The 16,654-nt window shown below is 35.0% G+C and overlaps 1 protein-coding gene across 1 annotated transcript in view; it reads right to left on the bottom strand.

Moving 5' to 3' along the window:
• Window positions 1-4,105: 4,105 nt before the first annotated feature.
• Window positions 4,106-16,654, bottom strand: part of LOC145771103 (scavenger receptor cysteine-rich domain-containing protein DMBT1-like) — a 28,416-nt gene continuing 15,867 nt past the window's right edge. Inside the window, exons 10-11 of the mRNA XM_082582843.1 lie at window positions 4,885-5,060; window positions 4,106-4,309 (exon numbers count right to left, since the gene is read on the bottom strand). Coding sequence (XP_082438969.1) covers window positions 4,106-4,309; window positions 4,885-5,060 — 380 coding nt within the window. The remainder of the gene's footprint in view (window positions 4,310-4,884; window positions 5,061-16,654) is intronic.

Genomic DNA, 16,654 nt, shown 5'->3' on the forward strand with positions numbered 1-16,654 from the left:
AAACGTTCGAAAATGATTAATTTTCTTTATTCCAACTGGATAAAAATATAGTTTAGAAAAACCATTCCTGAAACTACTGAATGATTCATGCAGCAACACTATTTATTGTCAATAGGTAAATCCAATTCACTGAGTTATCGATGGAACAGAACATTTGTTTTGAATGTGGTGCTCAATACTATTATTTGACTTATGTATGCGGTCGTGGAACATAATGCTTGGTGCATCACTGTTCCAACATTCTACACTTTTGAAACAAGAAGTCTGTACAGTATGGCCTCTACATCTAGACATAGAGCACTCATATTGAATAACTACTCATACTACACTCTCAAATCGTTTATGTTTTGAAAAGTAATAGCCTACACCATAAGTCGAAAGGAAGTTTTCGAAAAGCATTTCAGAACCCTGATCTTTGGATGATATGATAATACTGTTGCTGTATTATTTAGAAAAGCATTGATTATCATATGTATTGTCAAAGAGCTACATTCCCGAAAAGCTAAATTAATAGATATTTGAGTTTTCATCCCACGTATTGCTTTTAGGTTTAGTTGGTTTTGGTGAAGCAAGATTCAATGTATTTTGGCATTATTGTTATATTTTGGCATTATTGTTAAAGCTATTGATGGATCAAACAACATCTTAGCCTACTATAATTGCAATCTTTACACCAAGTATTCAAAGCAACAGTTGGAAGTTATATTTTGGAACAAATAAAAGTTGAAAAAGGGCAGTAGGCTACTGTATACCTGAAGTTGTAGTGATGTCTTCTGAAATTCCAGGCGTTGGAAGAAGAACTACTGCAAAGATAAAATAATATGAGCTATCATCACTGAAAGCAACATAAAGCATTACCAAGCAGCCTACTTTTTGGTAATGCTTAATACTACCAAACCACTCTAAATTGAATTTCTTGATGCAAAGTGATTGGCTTCGTATTGATGACCATTTTTATAAGCCAGGTTTGAGCTAAGTAAAGCAAATATTGATAAGTAAAAATTATTTTCAAAACGCAAAGTTGCTTTAATGGAAAAAGAACATTTTTAAAGCGTTTTTTAATGTAAAGAATACAATTGAATTGTTTTAAACGTTTTGAGATAACTCAGAGCTTAAAACGATTGATGAATTAAACAACTTACGCTAGATAGGCTACAACTACAGTAGGCTAATATAGGACAGGTAGATTAGGACAGGTATTGGGACAACAAGCCAATGCTATCTTTTTCCTAGGTAAAACGTTGAGGTACGGCAGTATAGGCCTACCTGAAGTTGTGACAACGCCTTCTGAAATTTTTGATTCCGGAGAAAGAACCACTGCAAAGATAAAATAATCATAGTAGCTACCATTGATGTAAACAAAATAAAGCATTTACAATAACTATCGAACCACTTTAAATTAATCTGGATCACAGAAAAATAATTTTCTTTGTGTGAAGGGTGTTTACCAGCCAAGTTTAAGCTGCATGACAATAGATGGACAAGTTTTATCTTTAAAACAAAACATTCGCTTAAGTTAAACAATCTTCTTGATTTCTAATGGTCAAGTAGGCATATATTTTAGTCTTTTATACTCAGCTAATCATTTGATTTTTTAGGGTATCACAGAAACGTGTTTAGATATGTCAGTAGGTTAGTTTCTCTTTGCACAGAAAGTTTTTTCAATATTTCTCGGATCATAACCGAGAAAATGAATTTACAATCATTGCCAGAGAAAACAACGCAGTACAATTACGCTTCAAAGAGACCATTTTTATAAGTAAACAGAATCCAAAAATCAACAACCGTGCCGAAAGGGAAGAACTATGTCACCCAATCTATTAATCAACTGATTCAACAAAATTTCACAGCAATAACGCCTATAACAACACAGAAACTCAACAGCTAGCAGTCTCAAGCCAAACGAAAGAGCCACATAAAAGAACGAATCACTGACTTCAACACCATTCGTCATAGCACATGACTAGGGAACTGTGTTCCGAAAGCTAGTGCAATCCGCTATTATCACAGAGAACTGGCAACATCAGGTTAAAACAAGTCGTTAAAATCTACATAGTGAAGTAAGCAACGATCATGCTGCTAAAAGCGAAAAACTATGTTATTATGTTATTTTATTTTTCTTATGTTAAACCAGCTAAGGTTACTTTGTTTTGCTTGTTTATTTCAAAGACAGATGAAACCAAGCAACCACACGGCATTTAACATCATACAATTACAGTGAACATAAAATTATAAACTACGAACGTTTTCGGCCATACTTAAGTTAGCCCTTCTCAAGTAAAGAAAATAACTGATTTTACAATAACATCTACATTGAAAATAACTGATCTACACAATGAATTGAAAAACGAAATGCACAAGAATGAAACTGCAGAGCAGATGAGAAAGGCTTGGTTGCTTGGTTTTATCTGTCTATGGTTAAAGAAAGTTACCTCTCTACCAAAATTGTATTATTTCAAAGAGCCGCACAAAAAATGCTAGATTAGCTAAATATCGGGAGACCCCTAAGTTAGACGGAAATGGGCACCCTCAGCCAGGGTGTGGAAAGCTGTAAATACAGTCTTGCTTGATTTAAGTTGTAGATATCGAGCTTTTGTAGCAACATTTCCATTTTTTTTCAAATAGAAAAAACAAACATTAAAAAACTAAAATGAGTAGACACCTAAACAGCAGTGCCTTCTCTGCCAGAGATACGAGAGGCGCTTAATACAGCGTTGATATTTTCAAATATTACAGAAATAATTTTTAGATAAAAAAAAATCAATAATTAATTAATGCTCATTTCAGGAACTGATGATTCTAACTTAAAATAACATGTCACCTCTGCCTCCAAAGCCGAGTGGTAAGAACCCTGGTACGACTATTGAAAGGCGCCAATTCGACACTACTCAAGAGCAGGTGACTGCGTTTTTGGCAGGGCACTTAATGAAATGCTGGAAGGTGGATACGAAGAGTGGCTGCTTCGATTTGCTTATCAGTCCACTTGATCTAAATCTTTAACCATCTGTCGCAAGCCTGTAGGCTTTACCACCAAAATAGCCTACATACTGTACACGATGCATGATCATACATTGATATGAAACGTTAAATCCCTTTCCTTGGAAAATATTGTCGGATGTGAAAAGCAAAGAAACATTTTTGGATAATACATAGAATTTGGGATTATTCCGTACTCTTGCAACAAGATCTCCGTTCTCATAAACCTGAAACAACAAGATGTGCCAATTTATTGTAATTCATTAAATCGGTATTGTTCAAATCAGTGATGCGCAAAGTGATACAGATGGGCCACTAATAATAATTTTCAGTAGCCGAGGATAGTGTACATTTTTAGAGGGCACTAAGTTTTTATGTTAGAGCGTTTTATGCAAAAATCTAACTTTACAAAAGTGTCACCAAATAATTTCATTATAATGCTCTTTTCTAAGCAACGCAACACCTACTCCTGGAAGTGCCATCTCGCACTGCACTTTTAATCGTCTTGCTACCACATGTTGGGGTACTAGCTTTCTGTACGGAGAATAAGTGTTTTAGTTTACGTTACGCCTCTGCTGAGTGCTGTGCTGCAACTTGGTGCAGAAGCGCCCACGATGACGTTATCGATGTGCTAATGAACAATTGTGTGCAAATTGCCATTGGATGCCTTCGACAAACTCCAACCGACTGTTTTCTCATCCATCCGCGCGCCAGCAACAGTGTGGCGTGGAATCCTCTCACCAAGCATAACATCCAAAACTCGGCCATCCGTTACATAGAACCACATTGAGAAAATCTTCAAAGCAACTATTTAAATCGAAAAAGCCATTTTTACGCGCTACAAATGCCTTTTGGCAGTCTCTGATGGGTGCTCTAACAAACAATAGTTCCATGTGGCGTGGTGTGAAACCTTGTCAGGTAGCACATCTCCACTGAGTCAAGTTATCAGATCTCCATCTAAGATCGTTGGATCATGACCTCCACACTTATCTCATCAAGACGTAACCGCCTGCTCACTGGTGTTGGACTCTTTGCTGCAGATATGTTTGCATTGGGGTTTGCCAGAGAATTTTTTTATGAGGAAGCTGCTCAATCACATGGATCTTGCTGGAACTGATGGTCTCGGCGTTCAGCTGTAGGATGGTGGAACGACGGCACTTGCCGAGAATCGAACTGCTGCACTTTGAAAAGTGCGATTGCTGTGGAATCTTCTGAACGTTCCGGGTCGAGATTCGATTTCAGTAGGTCGTTTAGTTAAGCACTGCCCGTCGACAGATTGCCCCATGGTGTGAAAAGCATTGTTTCCGTTGACGATGACACCAGGCAGTGCTGGCTAACACACGGTTGCCCTAACATTTAGCGACAATACGAGAAAGCATGCTCTTTTCAGTAATTTTACTTTAGCTTTTTATTTATGTGTGTGCAAAGATCATGTTCATGTACCATGCATGCTTAAAGTAGCGATGTTACTTGTTAATGGTTTACAAAATTTAAATAATAAATTACGCTGCACACTTCAAAGTTGCCCATTACAGGTTTAAACATTAGAGCTGCAAAGACGATCTATTTTATTCTGGTTTACAAAGTGTTACATGTCAAATTCTTAAGTTTGAGTTTTTCTCTAATGTTTCGCATTGTGGATTTTAAAAGTTTTATCGAATGCAATAAGTTGTCCAGCAGCAGTTTAGGTTTTCCGGCAATCCAGACTATTTCAACATTGCATTTCTAAGTGTAGTAGGCCAGGATGGCTGTGAGATATTTAAAATCTGTTTGTTCTTTTTCAAAGTCACTGAGCCTGAGCGTGATCAATCTTTTAGTCGATGCAATTAACTAGAATTTAAGCATGCGGCCCAGATTACCAGCATGTGTAAATAGTATTTATTTTTACAGCGCAATACTTAAACCTACTCGTAAATTATCGCCATGAAATAAATCGACAACATTGAATCTAAGAACAATGCTATTTCCTGGCAAAGTAGTGATGGTCCATAATCTCAATACGTTTTTTGGATAACGTCCGGGATATCCAGGACTGGTGAGCTTTTTCAAACCAGTTGTAGCTGCATCAGTAAGGCCACATTTTTCTGAAAATAAAAACAATTAATCAACACCTACCTATTTGGAAGAATAGAAACACGTTTTACTTTACTCACTTCTTGCGGTCTAGCTAAAGGTTTTCTTTTCGTTTCATGCTATGTCAAACCACAAGCCAAGAATAGATGCGGTGTTTAATTTTAGTTATTAGCCAAGCACCCAATCTAGCTTCGAAATTTGAGAAACTATCATGATAATTAATTCTTTTATTATACACATTAAATATAATGTAATTGTAAAATATAACACAAATTAATACGCAAAATGTATAGTATATGATAATAATGTAGTACATAACAGTAATACACACAACAACACTACCTGAATTAAGCATACCATTGTCTCTGCCATGATTAATGACATTCGCTCGACCTTGTCCTGTTGTTTGCGAGACAATTGCTGAAAAATGTTATAAAGTTTTTGTTCCAGTGATTTTTTATCACCTGTTATCAATTGCATAATTAAATACTAGGCCTACTACATTTGTGTAAGTTGTTGATTTCACATAATAATATTACATAATGTGTAATTACAAAATAAGAAAATATCTTTACAAGTTTTGCAGAAAAAGAAACAAGGAAGCGCCATTGGACCAGATGATTTTCCAATAGAAGTTTAGAAAATGCTGGGAGCGACTGGAAAGAAATGGCTGATTGCTTTTCCCAGACAATAATAAGGACAGAAAGTATGTCAGATGAGTGAATTACACTTTGACTATAATTTTTAACATAAAGGCAGCCATACAAGATAAGCGATGAAGTAGACGCTGATATCTTTTAACTTCTGTTCCGGTGGCTTGATGTTATTGAGAATGAAAAATAATGCAAGGATCCTTCATTTAGGATGCACCCAAACAATTAAACATAACAAGTAAATAAAACCAGCCAGATTCGAAAGCTTACAGTACAGTATCATTAATTTAATTAATTTATTGATGAAGCTTTTGCCACCGTGAAAGCGATTGCTTCAATATCTGGAAAAGCACAAAAAATAAAAACATAAAAATTAATTAGTTAATTAAGCATTTTTTATTATATTTGCATCATAAAAACTTTTTTTCACAGCATTTAGCAAGACCTCATTTCTAAGCAGTTCTATGATATCTGTCAAAATGAGTTTTATGTAGTTTAGCAACTGTTAATGGAAGTCAAATACCATCAGACTTCATTCACTCATCTCCGACACACGCCCCATCAGCCTGACACTACAAAGACAGGCATGGGTGCGCCTCAACCGTCTTTAACTGGCGGCTGGTTTACCGCTCAACCATGCTCCAATGGGGAATGGCCTCTTTCTCCTCCTATGAATGTGGTGACGAAAAACAGACGGCCGACTACATCATCAATGACTGTGCCATCTTCAAGCCACATAACGGAGTGGAAGGTCTGCGCGTCATGAAACCAACGACTGGCTACTCTCTAGTTGCCTTCCAGTGTAGTCCGGGAACATTGTACATTTGGGGTGGCAAAAACGATAGACCCTCGCCCCCAGAAGCTCACACGACGACCGCGATAACGATTGAATAAAGTCACAATTTTACCATTTTTAAAATCTTGATAACATTTACTGCTTTTTAGATACAAAAAAAACTTTTGATAAAAAATTATCTCCATCAGGTGTGTCCCCATAATCAAACCTTGCAATATAATCCAGAAAAAAAACTGTTATAATTAAACAATCAGCAATTATTGTCAAAGTAAAAATATTATCTTCTATAGTTGGAGGCTTTTAATACAACAAGTTTATCATTAAAAAATGTAGAACAATCATTTTTTGGGAAGTTTTTAGGAAGACATTAAAGTAATATCCAATGTAGCTGCATTTCAAATCTGGTTTAATAGCTTATATCGAAGCCCATGTTCATTTGTGATGTGGAACATGGACTAAAATAGCAGAAGTTATCTGTGACAGAAAGATGCGAGAAAAACCTGAAGAGAAACTCTATAAAACGATGGTACAAGACTAGCAATGTTGTAAGGGCACAGGATTGGAAAAAGGAAGCGACTTAATTAAAAAGGCTTTGATGAACTCTTAGGATTGACAAAGCAGCACTGCATAAGAAATGAAATTATCAGAAAACGATTGCAAGTTGAAACTCTGAAAGATACGCCAAAAGAGACACATTTTAAGTGGTTGAAACAAGTTGCACAGAAAGATGAAGACTATGTCGGAAGAAGAGTGATAGGATTGGAATTTGGGAAACGAAAGTGAGAAAAGCCGAAAAAAGATGAAGAGACTGTGCGGATGAAGACCCTAAAACAGTAACAGTAAAAACAGAGAATGCTGCTGACAGAATGATATGGAAGACTTCAATTTGTACTAGCCACTCCACTTGAAGCGAGAATAAAGCCAAAAAAGAAGTAAATATAATTATAATATAGGGCATAGGCAATAATATATAACATAATTATATTATAATTAATATTATATAATTATAGTTATATGCATAAGATAATGTGCTATGATACATAATTATAATCCATAAAATAAAAAAAATTCCTGTTAGTCGTAGTTGATTGCTCAAAACATAACATAAACAATGAAAAAATAAAATAAACCAAAATCAATAGTTTACAATACATGTAAAAGTATGTATCTACATTGATATGTAGTTAGAAATCCAAAAGCTCGATTAGTAAGTTAACATTTGTCTGAACAAAACCAAAAACGATTTAGAAAATCTCGATAAAATATGTAAAGGCTTTTGTTTACATTGATATGAAGCTTGAAATCCAGGACGTGTTTGAACTCCATCAGTTGTAAAGACCAAAGTCACACATCTACTAGGATTAGAAACAAATGGATCAGGAATCTTATCACCCGTCAACGTATGAACAAGAAGTCCGTTGCTATAAATCTTGAAAGCAAAACCAATAAAAGTTTCATTTGTGATGTACGGTAGTCATAAAATGTATTCTGCTCATTTAATGCATTGCGATGACGAAATATAGTCACTGTCATTAGAAGTGCCTTTGCATCCAGTACTTCTAGAAATCTCTGAGTCTACTGTGCATTAGGGGAAAGTAAAAGGGCACTTGTTTCATTAATTTATATTATAATGAAGATGGAACATTTGTATTTTAGTAACATAATGGGCCCCTCAAAAGTGAAAATGCAAAAAACTACTCGTTTTTCCTTTCCAATGTTATGCTAGGAAAGAGAGTTGCCCGACTTCTCCCCCCCTCTCGGAACCCCTGGAAAAGGCACTGCAGCTTTTCAATTCAGGTTTTACTCAAATTTATTGTGGTTCAAAGTAAAAATCGGTTTTTAAATTGTTGATTCTTTTATTACACAAGTTTAAGGAAAAGTTTTTTTTTCAATGTTCCTATCTATACAGTAGGTTAAGTTGTTTTAAGTTTAAAATAGAATACAAAGTATATTGCTTGTAAAATAACGGCCTTTTGTATAGGCTACATTGTATAGATTGTATTACTACTGTAGTTTCTTTGAAACAACATTACAATGATTCAATGAAACGCTTCAAAAATTTAGTTACCTTCAATTTATCAGACCTTTGTATATCGAAAGTATGAAACGTGAGAAGTACTGAATAACTTGGTGACACCGTAATCATCCACCAACAAGCTAAGTTGTTTTGATAATTATTTGGCCAACCAGGACTGTACAAGTATTGAGGTGTTTCAACAGCTTCAACTAAGGTTGTACACGGAGCTAAATCACAAAACTTGCATAAATACATCAAAATTGTAAAAAGTCAAGCTATTGCTTGATCTTGTGTTGGCTTAAATGGTATAGCCCTAACATTCATACAGTTGCATTCATTTACAGACGGACACAGTGATGATGATGATACTTGATCTGATGCAGACGTTGGCGACCATGTTCTTCCAAACTTCTTGTATTTGTAACCCATTGGTTTAAGCTGTTTAAATAAGTTAATCTTTGCCGACTTCTGCTTCTTTTTCTTTGCATCATGACCAATAGTGCTACTGTAATTGTTTCAAAATCCACATGTCTGTGAATGTCACGTTTCTTTCTATCTCGTATCAAGAACGAGACTTGGAAAGGTTCAATGACATAGTTTAATGGGATATTACCGAAAAGCAGTCAATTAAATGGTCGGATAGTTCTACTAGTGAAATGATAATGAAAATTCTTGAAGGACTTTAACGAAGTTCACTCACAGCTTCTCATGTAACTCTAATTTCGATCACAATTTATATCAGCACCAACTCTCATCTACTTGTATCCAATTACTTCAACTCTCAATCAACAATAATCTCTGCACCTGTTACCAACTACTACAACAACAATCTACAACTCATAATAATAACGCAAATTACACCACTATTTATAGCAGGTTGTTCGGTCTAGTAACTTCGAGAAGGTTACGTAATGTCACATCATAAGAACTCATTGTTCTGTCAAGTTGCACTACACGTAAACAAGCAAGTTAAAGAAGTTTCCAGATTGGCACGTAGGGTAGAATGTTCTAGAAATACGTCACATAATAAAGATTTGTGACGTATTAGATAATCAGAGGTCACTACAGGACAGTAACCGATAATAACATATAGCTCAAGAATTCCACAATCAAAACAGCACGTTCGGTCAAGATACAAAGCAGCCCGTCTCGAGGCCTTGCACATTACTTGTGACAGTGAATATGACCTACAAATTCCATTTGACGCTTCCTAACTGTTGCTATTAATCTCCTTTGTATCGAGATGGACATAATATGAATTAGAATTAATGGTGCGCTAAAAATTAGCTGCAGAAATTAGTGCTGTGATACTGATGTAGCCAAAGCAATGATTTTCACGCCATAGTTTAGCACCGCCCTATTTCGCAATGGCTGCCGAGAAACATTGTTGTACCTGAAATTGTAGCAGTATCATCAGCGGGTATTGGTTCCGAAGGAATAACTACTGAAAAGAAAAATAATATTTTCAATCAGTGGTTAAAATTAGCTTCATCTCAAGCGCTACAGCTACAAAATTTATATCAGGTAATAACACAGTGTTAGTAAAAGGTTTATACAACCCTTCAGCTAGCAAGCTTGCTTGCACAAGTTGTAGCAATTCTTGAAGCAGAGACAAGAAATTGGTTCGTTGTAATTAAATGGTAGGCTACAGTAAACTTAGCTTTATTCTAGTTTTTTATTGGTTTTTGGTGTAAATTTGCCTTGCCTTGCCTTGCCTTGCTTTGCTTTGCTTTGCTTTGTTTTATTTTGCTTTGTTTTTTTGAAAGCTATTGTAAAGATTTAAAGAAAATGAAGAGGTGTACCATCAAAAATCTATAGGATTGCCCCATGATACAAGAGAAGGATCCACATACAAACTGATATGCATAAATCAACAAGTGAATAATGAACTAACAGTGAATAATTGTTATTTCTTTATTCACTTTTGTAAAGAGTTCGCTTTGTTGAACCATAGACAGACAAAACAAAGTAACTCTGGTTTCACCCAATTAGGCAGCCAGTCAACATGTGATGTCATAGAAAAAAACATCAAATAAATTTTGTTCTTTGATGATCAAAAAATATACTATAATAATCAATTTTAACCTTCTTCCGGCGGCATAGGTATATTAAATTTTGTAAATTTTGCATTTTTAAGTTGTGACAACTATTTTACCGGAAGCCGTATTAACCTGAAATTTCTTGACATCCATACATTTTTGAGGTTGATTGTGTGAGCCTAATTTCTGAAAAAAATATGTAGGCCTGCACAGTTCTGGAATAGTGAGTCAAGTTGTTTTTATAACTTTTTACCCTTTACAGGCGACATAGATACAATTGTACCTTCGCATATTTTGTATGGAATTAATGGAGAAAAAAGACATAATTTTTATTTTTCATGAAATTTTTTGTTTTGTTATAACAAAGGAATACTAAACACCTTATTTACAGTTTCAACGATAATTTAGAAAGCTTTTTTATTCATTTTCACAAATAACACACGTTGTCTTTGCATGTCATAAACAAGTTGGACACAAATCACACAGCTTTTTCTACTCTTACGTTGTTTTCACTTGTGATCTCGGCAGACATTGCAACTGCCAACAATCATACTATCTAGGAGTTATGTCTGAGTTGGTGTAATGAAACGTTTGGACCATTAAAGAGCACACAGAAAGTATACTTAGGCTGATTCTCATAGAACATAAATAAAGGTACAATTGTACCTATGCTGCCTGGTAATGTTGTAGAATTATGCCACAGGACGAAGGCTACGCACATTACAAAAACTATTGTTGTTAAGCAGATAATGATTTAACAAATTTGTATAGTTTAACAAAGCTTACTGTGGGTTGAACAAATTTACCTCTCTATTATTATTATGTTATTGGAAATTAAAGAGCACATCGCCTCTTGTGAAACGTGCACTAACAATGTTTCGATCGACCAATTTAAAATCATCTCTCGAGGCAGATCTTATTTTCAGACTAAGCTCATAGAAGCTTTAAGAATCAAACGTAACAATCCATCTCTCCACAGGCAGTTATTCGCCTGTGGCTCATCGTTCCTTTTGTGTGTGTTCTAATTGTTTGTCCAATGTTCGTAGTTTACACCTCATGTGATCTGTTTCTCACGGCATAATTTACTCGTAATCATTCGTGTATCATTTGTTTCAGTTTGTGCTTTTCAGTCCAGAGTGTCGTTACAGTTGTAGTACAAAGTCAAATTTATCTTACGATTTTTCATTTTATGTATATTGCAGATTTAATTCCTGATGAGGATACACGTACGTGTCGAAAACGTTTGAGTTTATTTCAATTATGTTATATTTTTTGTGTGTAAAAAAGTATGTTAAACCCGCTAAGGTTATTCTGTTTTATTTCGCTATGTTAATAATCCATAACATTTTAATTAAAAACAATAATTTATTTCATCTAAATAGGTAGGTTTGTTTGCTTGCAAAGCTTTATTATAACCAAGAGCAAATTTTTTCAGACTGAATGTTCTCTGATTGACAAGTGATGTCAGGCTATCACATCTTTTCGTACATTTTCTTCAATTTCTGTCCTTCATCATCAGTCACTTTTAACGGTGGCAAATTATTTTCTCAAGAAACAGGGCCCAAATATTTTTAGTAACGTAATTAAACTTTATATTTCATCATAGCCTAGATACCGTACATTGATACGAAATTTCAAATCCTTTTCTTTGGAAAAAATCGTTCGATGTAAAAAGCAATGAAACATTATTGGATGATAAATGGAATTGGGGATGGTTCAATGATCTTATTAGATTGCCTTTTTCATAAATCTGAAACATCAAATTGTTATTATTACTTAGCATACTATCAACAAAAACGAAATAAAAGGCTAAATGCATCCCAGACAGTCACTTTATCTGGACCAGATCTGGTAAAGGTCTGATTTGATTCGTACCCGATCTGGTAAAGATCTGGATTTCTGCCTGGGATGGTTAGTGGCTGCCTGGGAGGTTATCGCCAAGCACAGTTTTGAACCCTACTTCGTACTTTACCAGGGTGGCAGCGCAATTGTGTCTTTTTTCAACTACTTTGGTGTCCTCATAAGAGCGGACGCATGATGCAAGAAAGATATACAAAGAAGAATAGATCTAGCTAAAGATGCTTTAAAGTTTAAATAGACTACGACCAGAGGCGTATTTAAAATATGCTGGTCGTTCGACTGTTAAAACTATGTTGTAAATATGTCAAATATATTGTTATAATGCTCAACCCGTTGTATTGTTGTGTCTTGCCTGTCCGCCATAAATACAAAGAAAATGACTGTTAGCACAAACAATCTTTCCGTTTTTATCTAGATGTTCTTTGGCATTAAGTTTACACTTTACAGCAACAGTATTTTTTTACAAAATTAAAATGTTACTCTTATAGTGCAATAAGGGTGGTGTTTGTTTATTACTATCTACATTTCTAATTTTTGAATGATTTAGTAGAAGACTGTTTTTGTCTATTCATCAGTCCAGTTTAAAAGTGGATTATTGTCTAAAGGCCATCGATCTTTCCTATTTAGTGCTAGATAAAGCTAGAAACTGATCACATCATGAGAAGCATGACCAACAAAAGGCTACTTGACTACACGAAAACAGAAGATCTTTTAACTATGACAAAACTACATCCAATTGCAGCAATAATAAAATCAAAAGTTTTAAAACTGTTCGACCACACTAAAAGATCACAATGCGGAATCAGCAAAGATTGCACAGAAGGCAAAGTAGAAGGAAAAATAAAACGTGGCAGACAACCAAAACGATGGCAAGACAACATCCAATCATGGACCGGACTCAACTTGGCGACACTGGGCGAGTTGGCTCAAAATCGCCACTCTTGGAAGCAAATAAGCCATGTTGATGCGCAATCTGCTGCAGGCGGAGATAACGACTGATGATGAAAGCTAGAAACAAGGTGAAACGAATCGTGTTGAAAAACGAAATGCTGAAATTGTTATTTTCAGAAAAATGTGGACGTATTGATAAAGCCACAATTGAAGTTCTACTGTTCACAAGTCCTGAATATCCCAGACTTTATCTAAATAACGTGTTGAGATTGTGGAACATCGCTATTTCTCCAGGATATAGCATTGTTTTAATATTCAATGTTCTGAATCTATTTCAAGGCGATATTTTACGAGTAAGTCTCAGTTTTGCTGTAAACAAATAGGCTAATTTACATTGATAATGTTGGCTGCAATATTTAATTAGCATATTATGTAAAATTAACTAAACAATAGCAATATTTTCTCGCTGCAAAGCTGCTTGCCTAAACAACCAACAAAAGCGATAAAGTGACGTAACGTGAATGAGTAAAAAGTTGTTGTTTGAAGGAGAACTTTGCATGGGTTGTTATTGAACAAAATTGATAACTGAAGTTGAAGTAATATTCCTTTGGTAGAATTGTGCTTAGTCAATATAGATTGAAACTTTTTACAGTCATACATACTGTAGCTTTCAGTTGTTCAGGTTTCTCTTCAATACGGAATGATTTCCATTATTTTATCAAATACACAAAGGCTGCCATTGCCAACTTTAAAGTAACCTATTCACTTCAATACTTAGACTTACCCGTAGATAATCGCCTCGAAATAGATTTAGAACATTGAGTATAAGAACAATGCTATATCCTGGCGAAGTAGTGATGGTCCATAATCTCAACACGTTATTTGGGTAGATTCTGGGATATCCAGGACTTGTGAACTGTTGGGGAACTGTTGCAGCTGTATCAATACGCCCACATTTTTCTAAAAGTGACAAAAATTAACATTTTTTTTTCAACACGGCATTTTTCACCATCTTGCATGTCTATTTATATCCAGCAAATAAACGGAAACGATTTATGAACCAAAGAAAATAACCCACATTTAAACTTGATAAACAGCTAGATGAAACAACGATGATGGTGATGATGATGATAATGAGGACGATGATGATGATGATTACGATGATGAAGACGACGACAACGACGACGTCGATGAAAGTTAGGAAAATGAAATATGACCGCAACAAATACATTCATTCAACTTCGGTCTTACGAGGTCAGTTTGTTTTTATTTCTGACTTTCACAACCAAAAACAATATATGCCAAACATAGCAGAGGTCTAGAAAAAGGGGTAAGTGACAAAACTCGAACGTTACAACTGGCTTGAAATTAAAACAAGATAATCAGTTGGACATTTGGTGCAGCACCTTAGAAGAATTTTAAAATTTAGAGAAAACATTGAGAAACTAGGGTGAGAAAACTTTTCAAAATATTCTACTGCCGAGAAACACATGCTTTTGGGAAAAGTCTTGATGGCTAGTGTGGAGGCTACACCGGTATGGTTAGCGAAACACAATGCTCGCTGTTCTATAGTGAGTAATCAGGTAGTGCTGACGCCAGGAAGATCGCTCCTTCTCAACAGACAGTTGCTATGTTGATCGGTCTTAATGCGTTTTCAAGAGTGCTGATGGTCGTGAAGCAAACACTCTTGATGTGTCTTATTCCAAATATCAGAATTACCTGCCGCTAGTTTGTTCCGAAACGACATTCAGTAGCCTAGTTTGTATTACGGAAAGGGAGGAGAGTAATTTTAATTTCAACTTTAGCCATGATTTTAGGATGCAACAGCATATTTTAAGGGCTCTAGAAATTAATGAAACTCAAAGTGGTTTGATGACTTGAAAGTGAACACTGGAAGGAATTTTCAATATGAGAACTACATGAAAACGTTAAAGTCAAATAAATATAAATATTTGTACATACTTTATAGACAATGAAAAGGCCTTTGACCAAGTTAATCATGAAAAATTGATACAGTGTTTTGCTGATAAAGGTTTAAATGGAAAAGATCTGCGAGTAATAGCTAATTTATATCAGATGGAATGTGGTTTATCTGGTGCAATTGATATAAAGCATGGAATTCTTCAAACTAATGACATCATGAGAAAGAGAAAATTGAAGAAATAGACAAACGTTTTTTAACTACAATACTGAGCAATATATCAATTTTAGTAAATTAAAGATGCTGAAGTAATTATTGAAGAAAATGAAAATTGTTTGTCCTGTCATGGCCACCTGGAGATGCTGCCTGTTTGCAACGTTTTGCAGATTTTGATTACAGCTACTGCTCGTGTTTGACTGACATTTTCTGAGATTTGTTTACTTTTTGCTGTCTCCTAATGATATAAAAGCTTTTTGTTGGCTTGGGGAAGCAATAGCGAATGAGAAAAAGTAAGTTGAAAAACGCCGAATCAGACTGTTATGGAAAAATAAACAGTCTGACTAAATTCTTCGAAATCAAATTTTCTTTGTTTTTCAACATTTGAGAATGTTAAAACCTATTGTGTCATATGGGGAAAACAGTAAAGAAAACGTAAAAATAAAATTTAAAAAAAGATTTATTTAAACATCCGCCCAAAGTTAGCAAAATCTGGAAATGTCTGCAAAATGTGACAAATCAGGCCGTATCTTTAGGTAGCCATGGTCCTGTGCTTTCAGTTGTCAAGTGATCCATGTTTTATTTTTAATGCAACACTTAAGAAATAACTTTTCGCCTAACAAACCCATTAAGCCTACTGAAGTGGACGAACGTACCAGTGTTAATCACGTTTGCTTGATCTTGTCCTGGTCCTAGAGATAGGATTGCTAAAAAGATAAAAAATGTTTTAAATTTGCTTATCATAAAGACTTTGTATTGTTTATTATTATCAATTGCTTATTCAGTCCTGTTATTTCACAAATGTAGATACAAACTTCCTGTTTTAACTTGATGCTATGCTTTTGAGAAGTAGCTCGTTGTGGTAGTAATGGTTTGTAGTAGCTTTCGGAACACAGTTCCCTAGTCATGTGCAAGGACGAAAGTCAATTTTGTTATTCTAAACCAGAGGTCGGGAACTTTTTTAAGTATAAGAGCGCCATGAAAGCTACATTTCTAGAAATGCATTTTCGCAAAAGCCATATAATGCTATAATACTTAATATAACTATCATGCAGTGGCAGCTGGTTGTTTGTAATAGTGAGGCTGCGTGTTCTCTATAAACAAAAAAACAGCGGGGAGTCAGCAAAACGTTACAAGCTATATTTAATTTAGTGCATTCTGAGCGTATTTTCAGCTTTAAATTTTAGTACAACTATTGCTAGAACAGAAAAC

This window comes from Aplidium turbinatum, chromosome 5, assembly GCF_918807975.1.
Source record: "Aplidium turbinatum chromosome 5, kaAplTurb1.1, whole genome shotgun sequence".
NCBI classification, from domain to species: domain Eukaryota; kingdom Metazoa; phylum Chordata; class Ascidiacea; order Aplousobranchia; family Polyclinidae; genus Aplidium; species Aplidium turbinatum.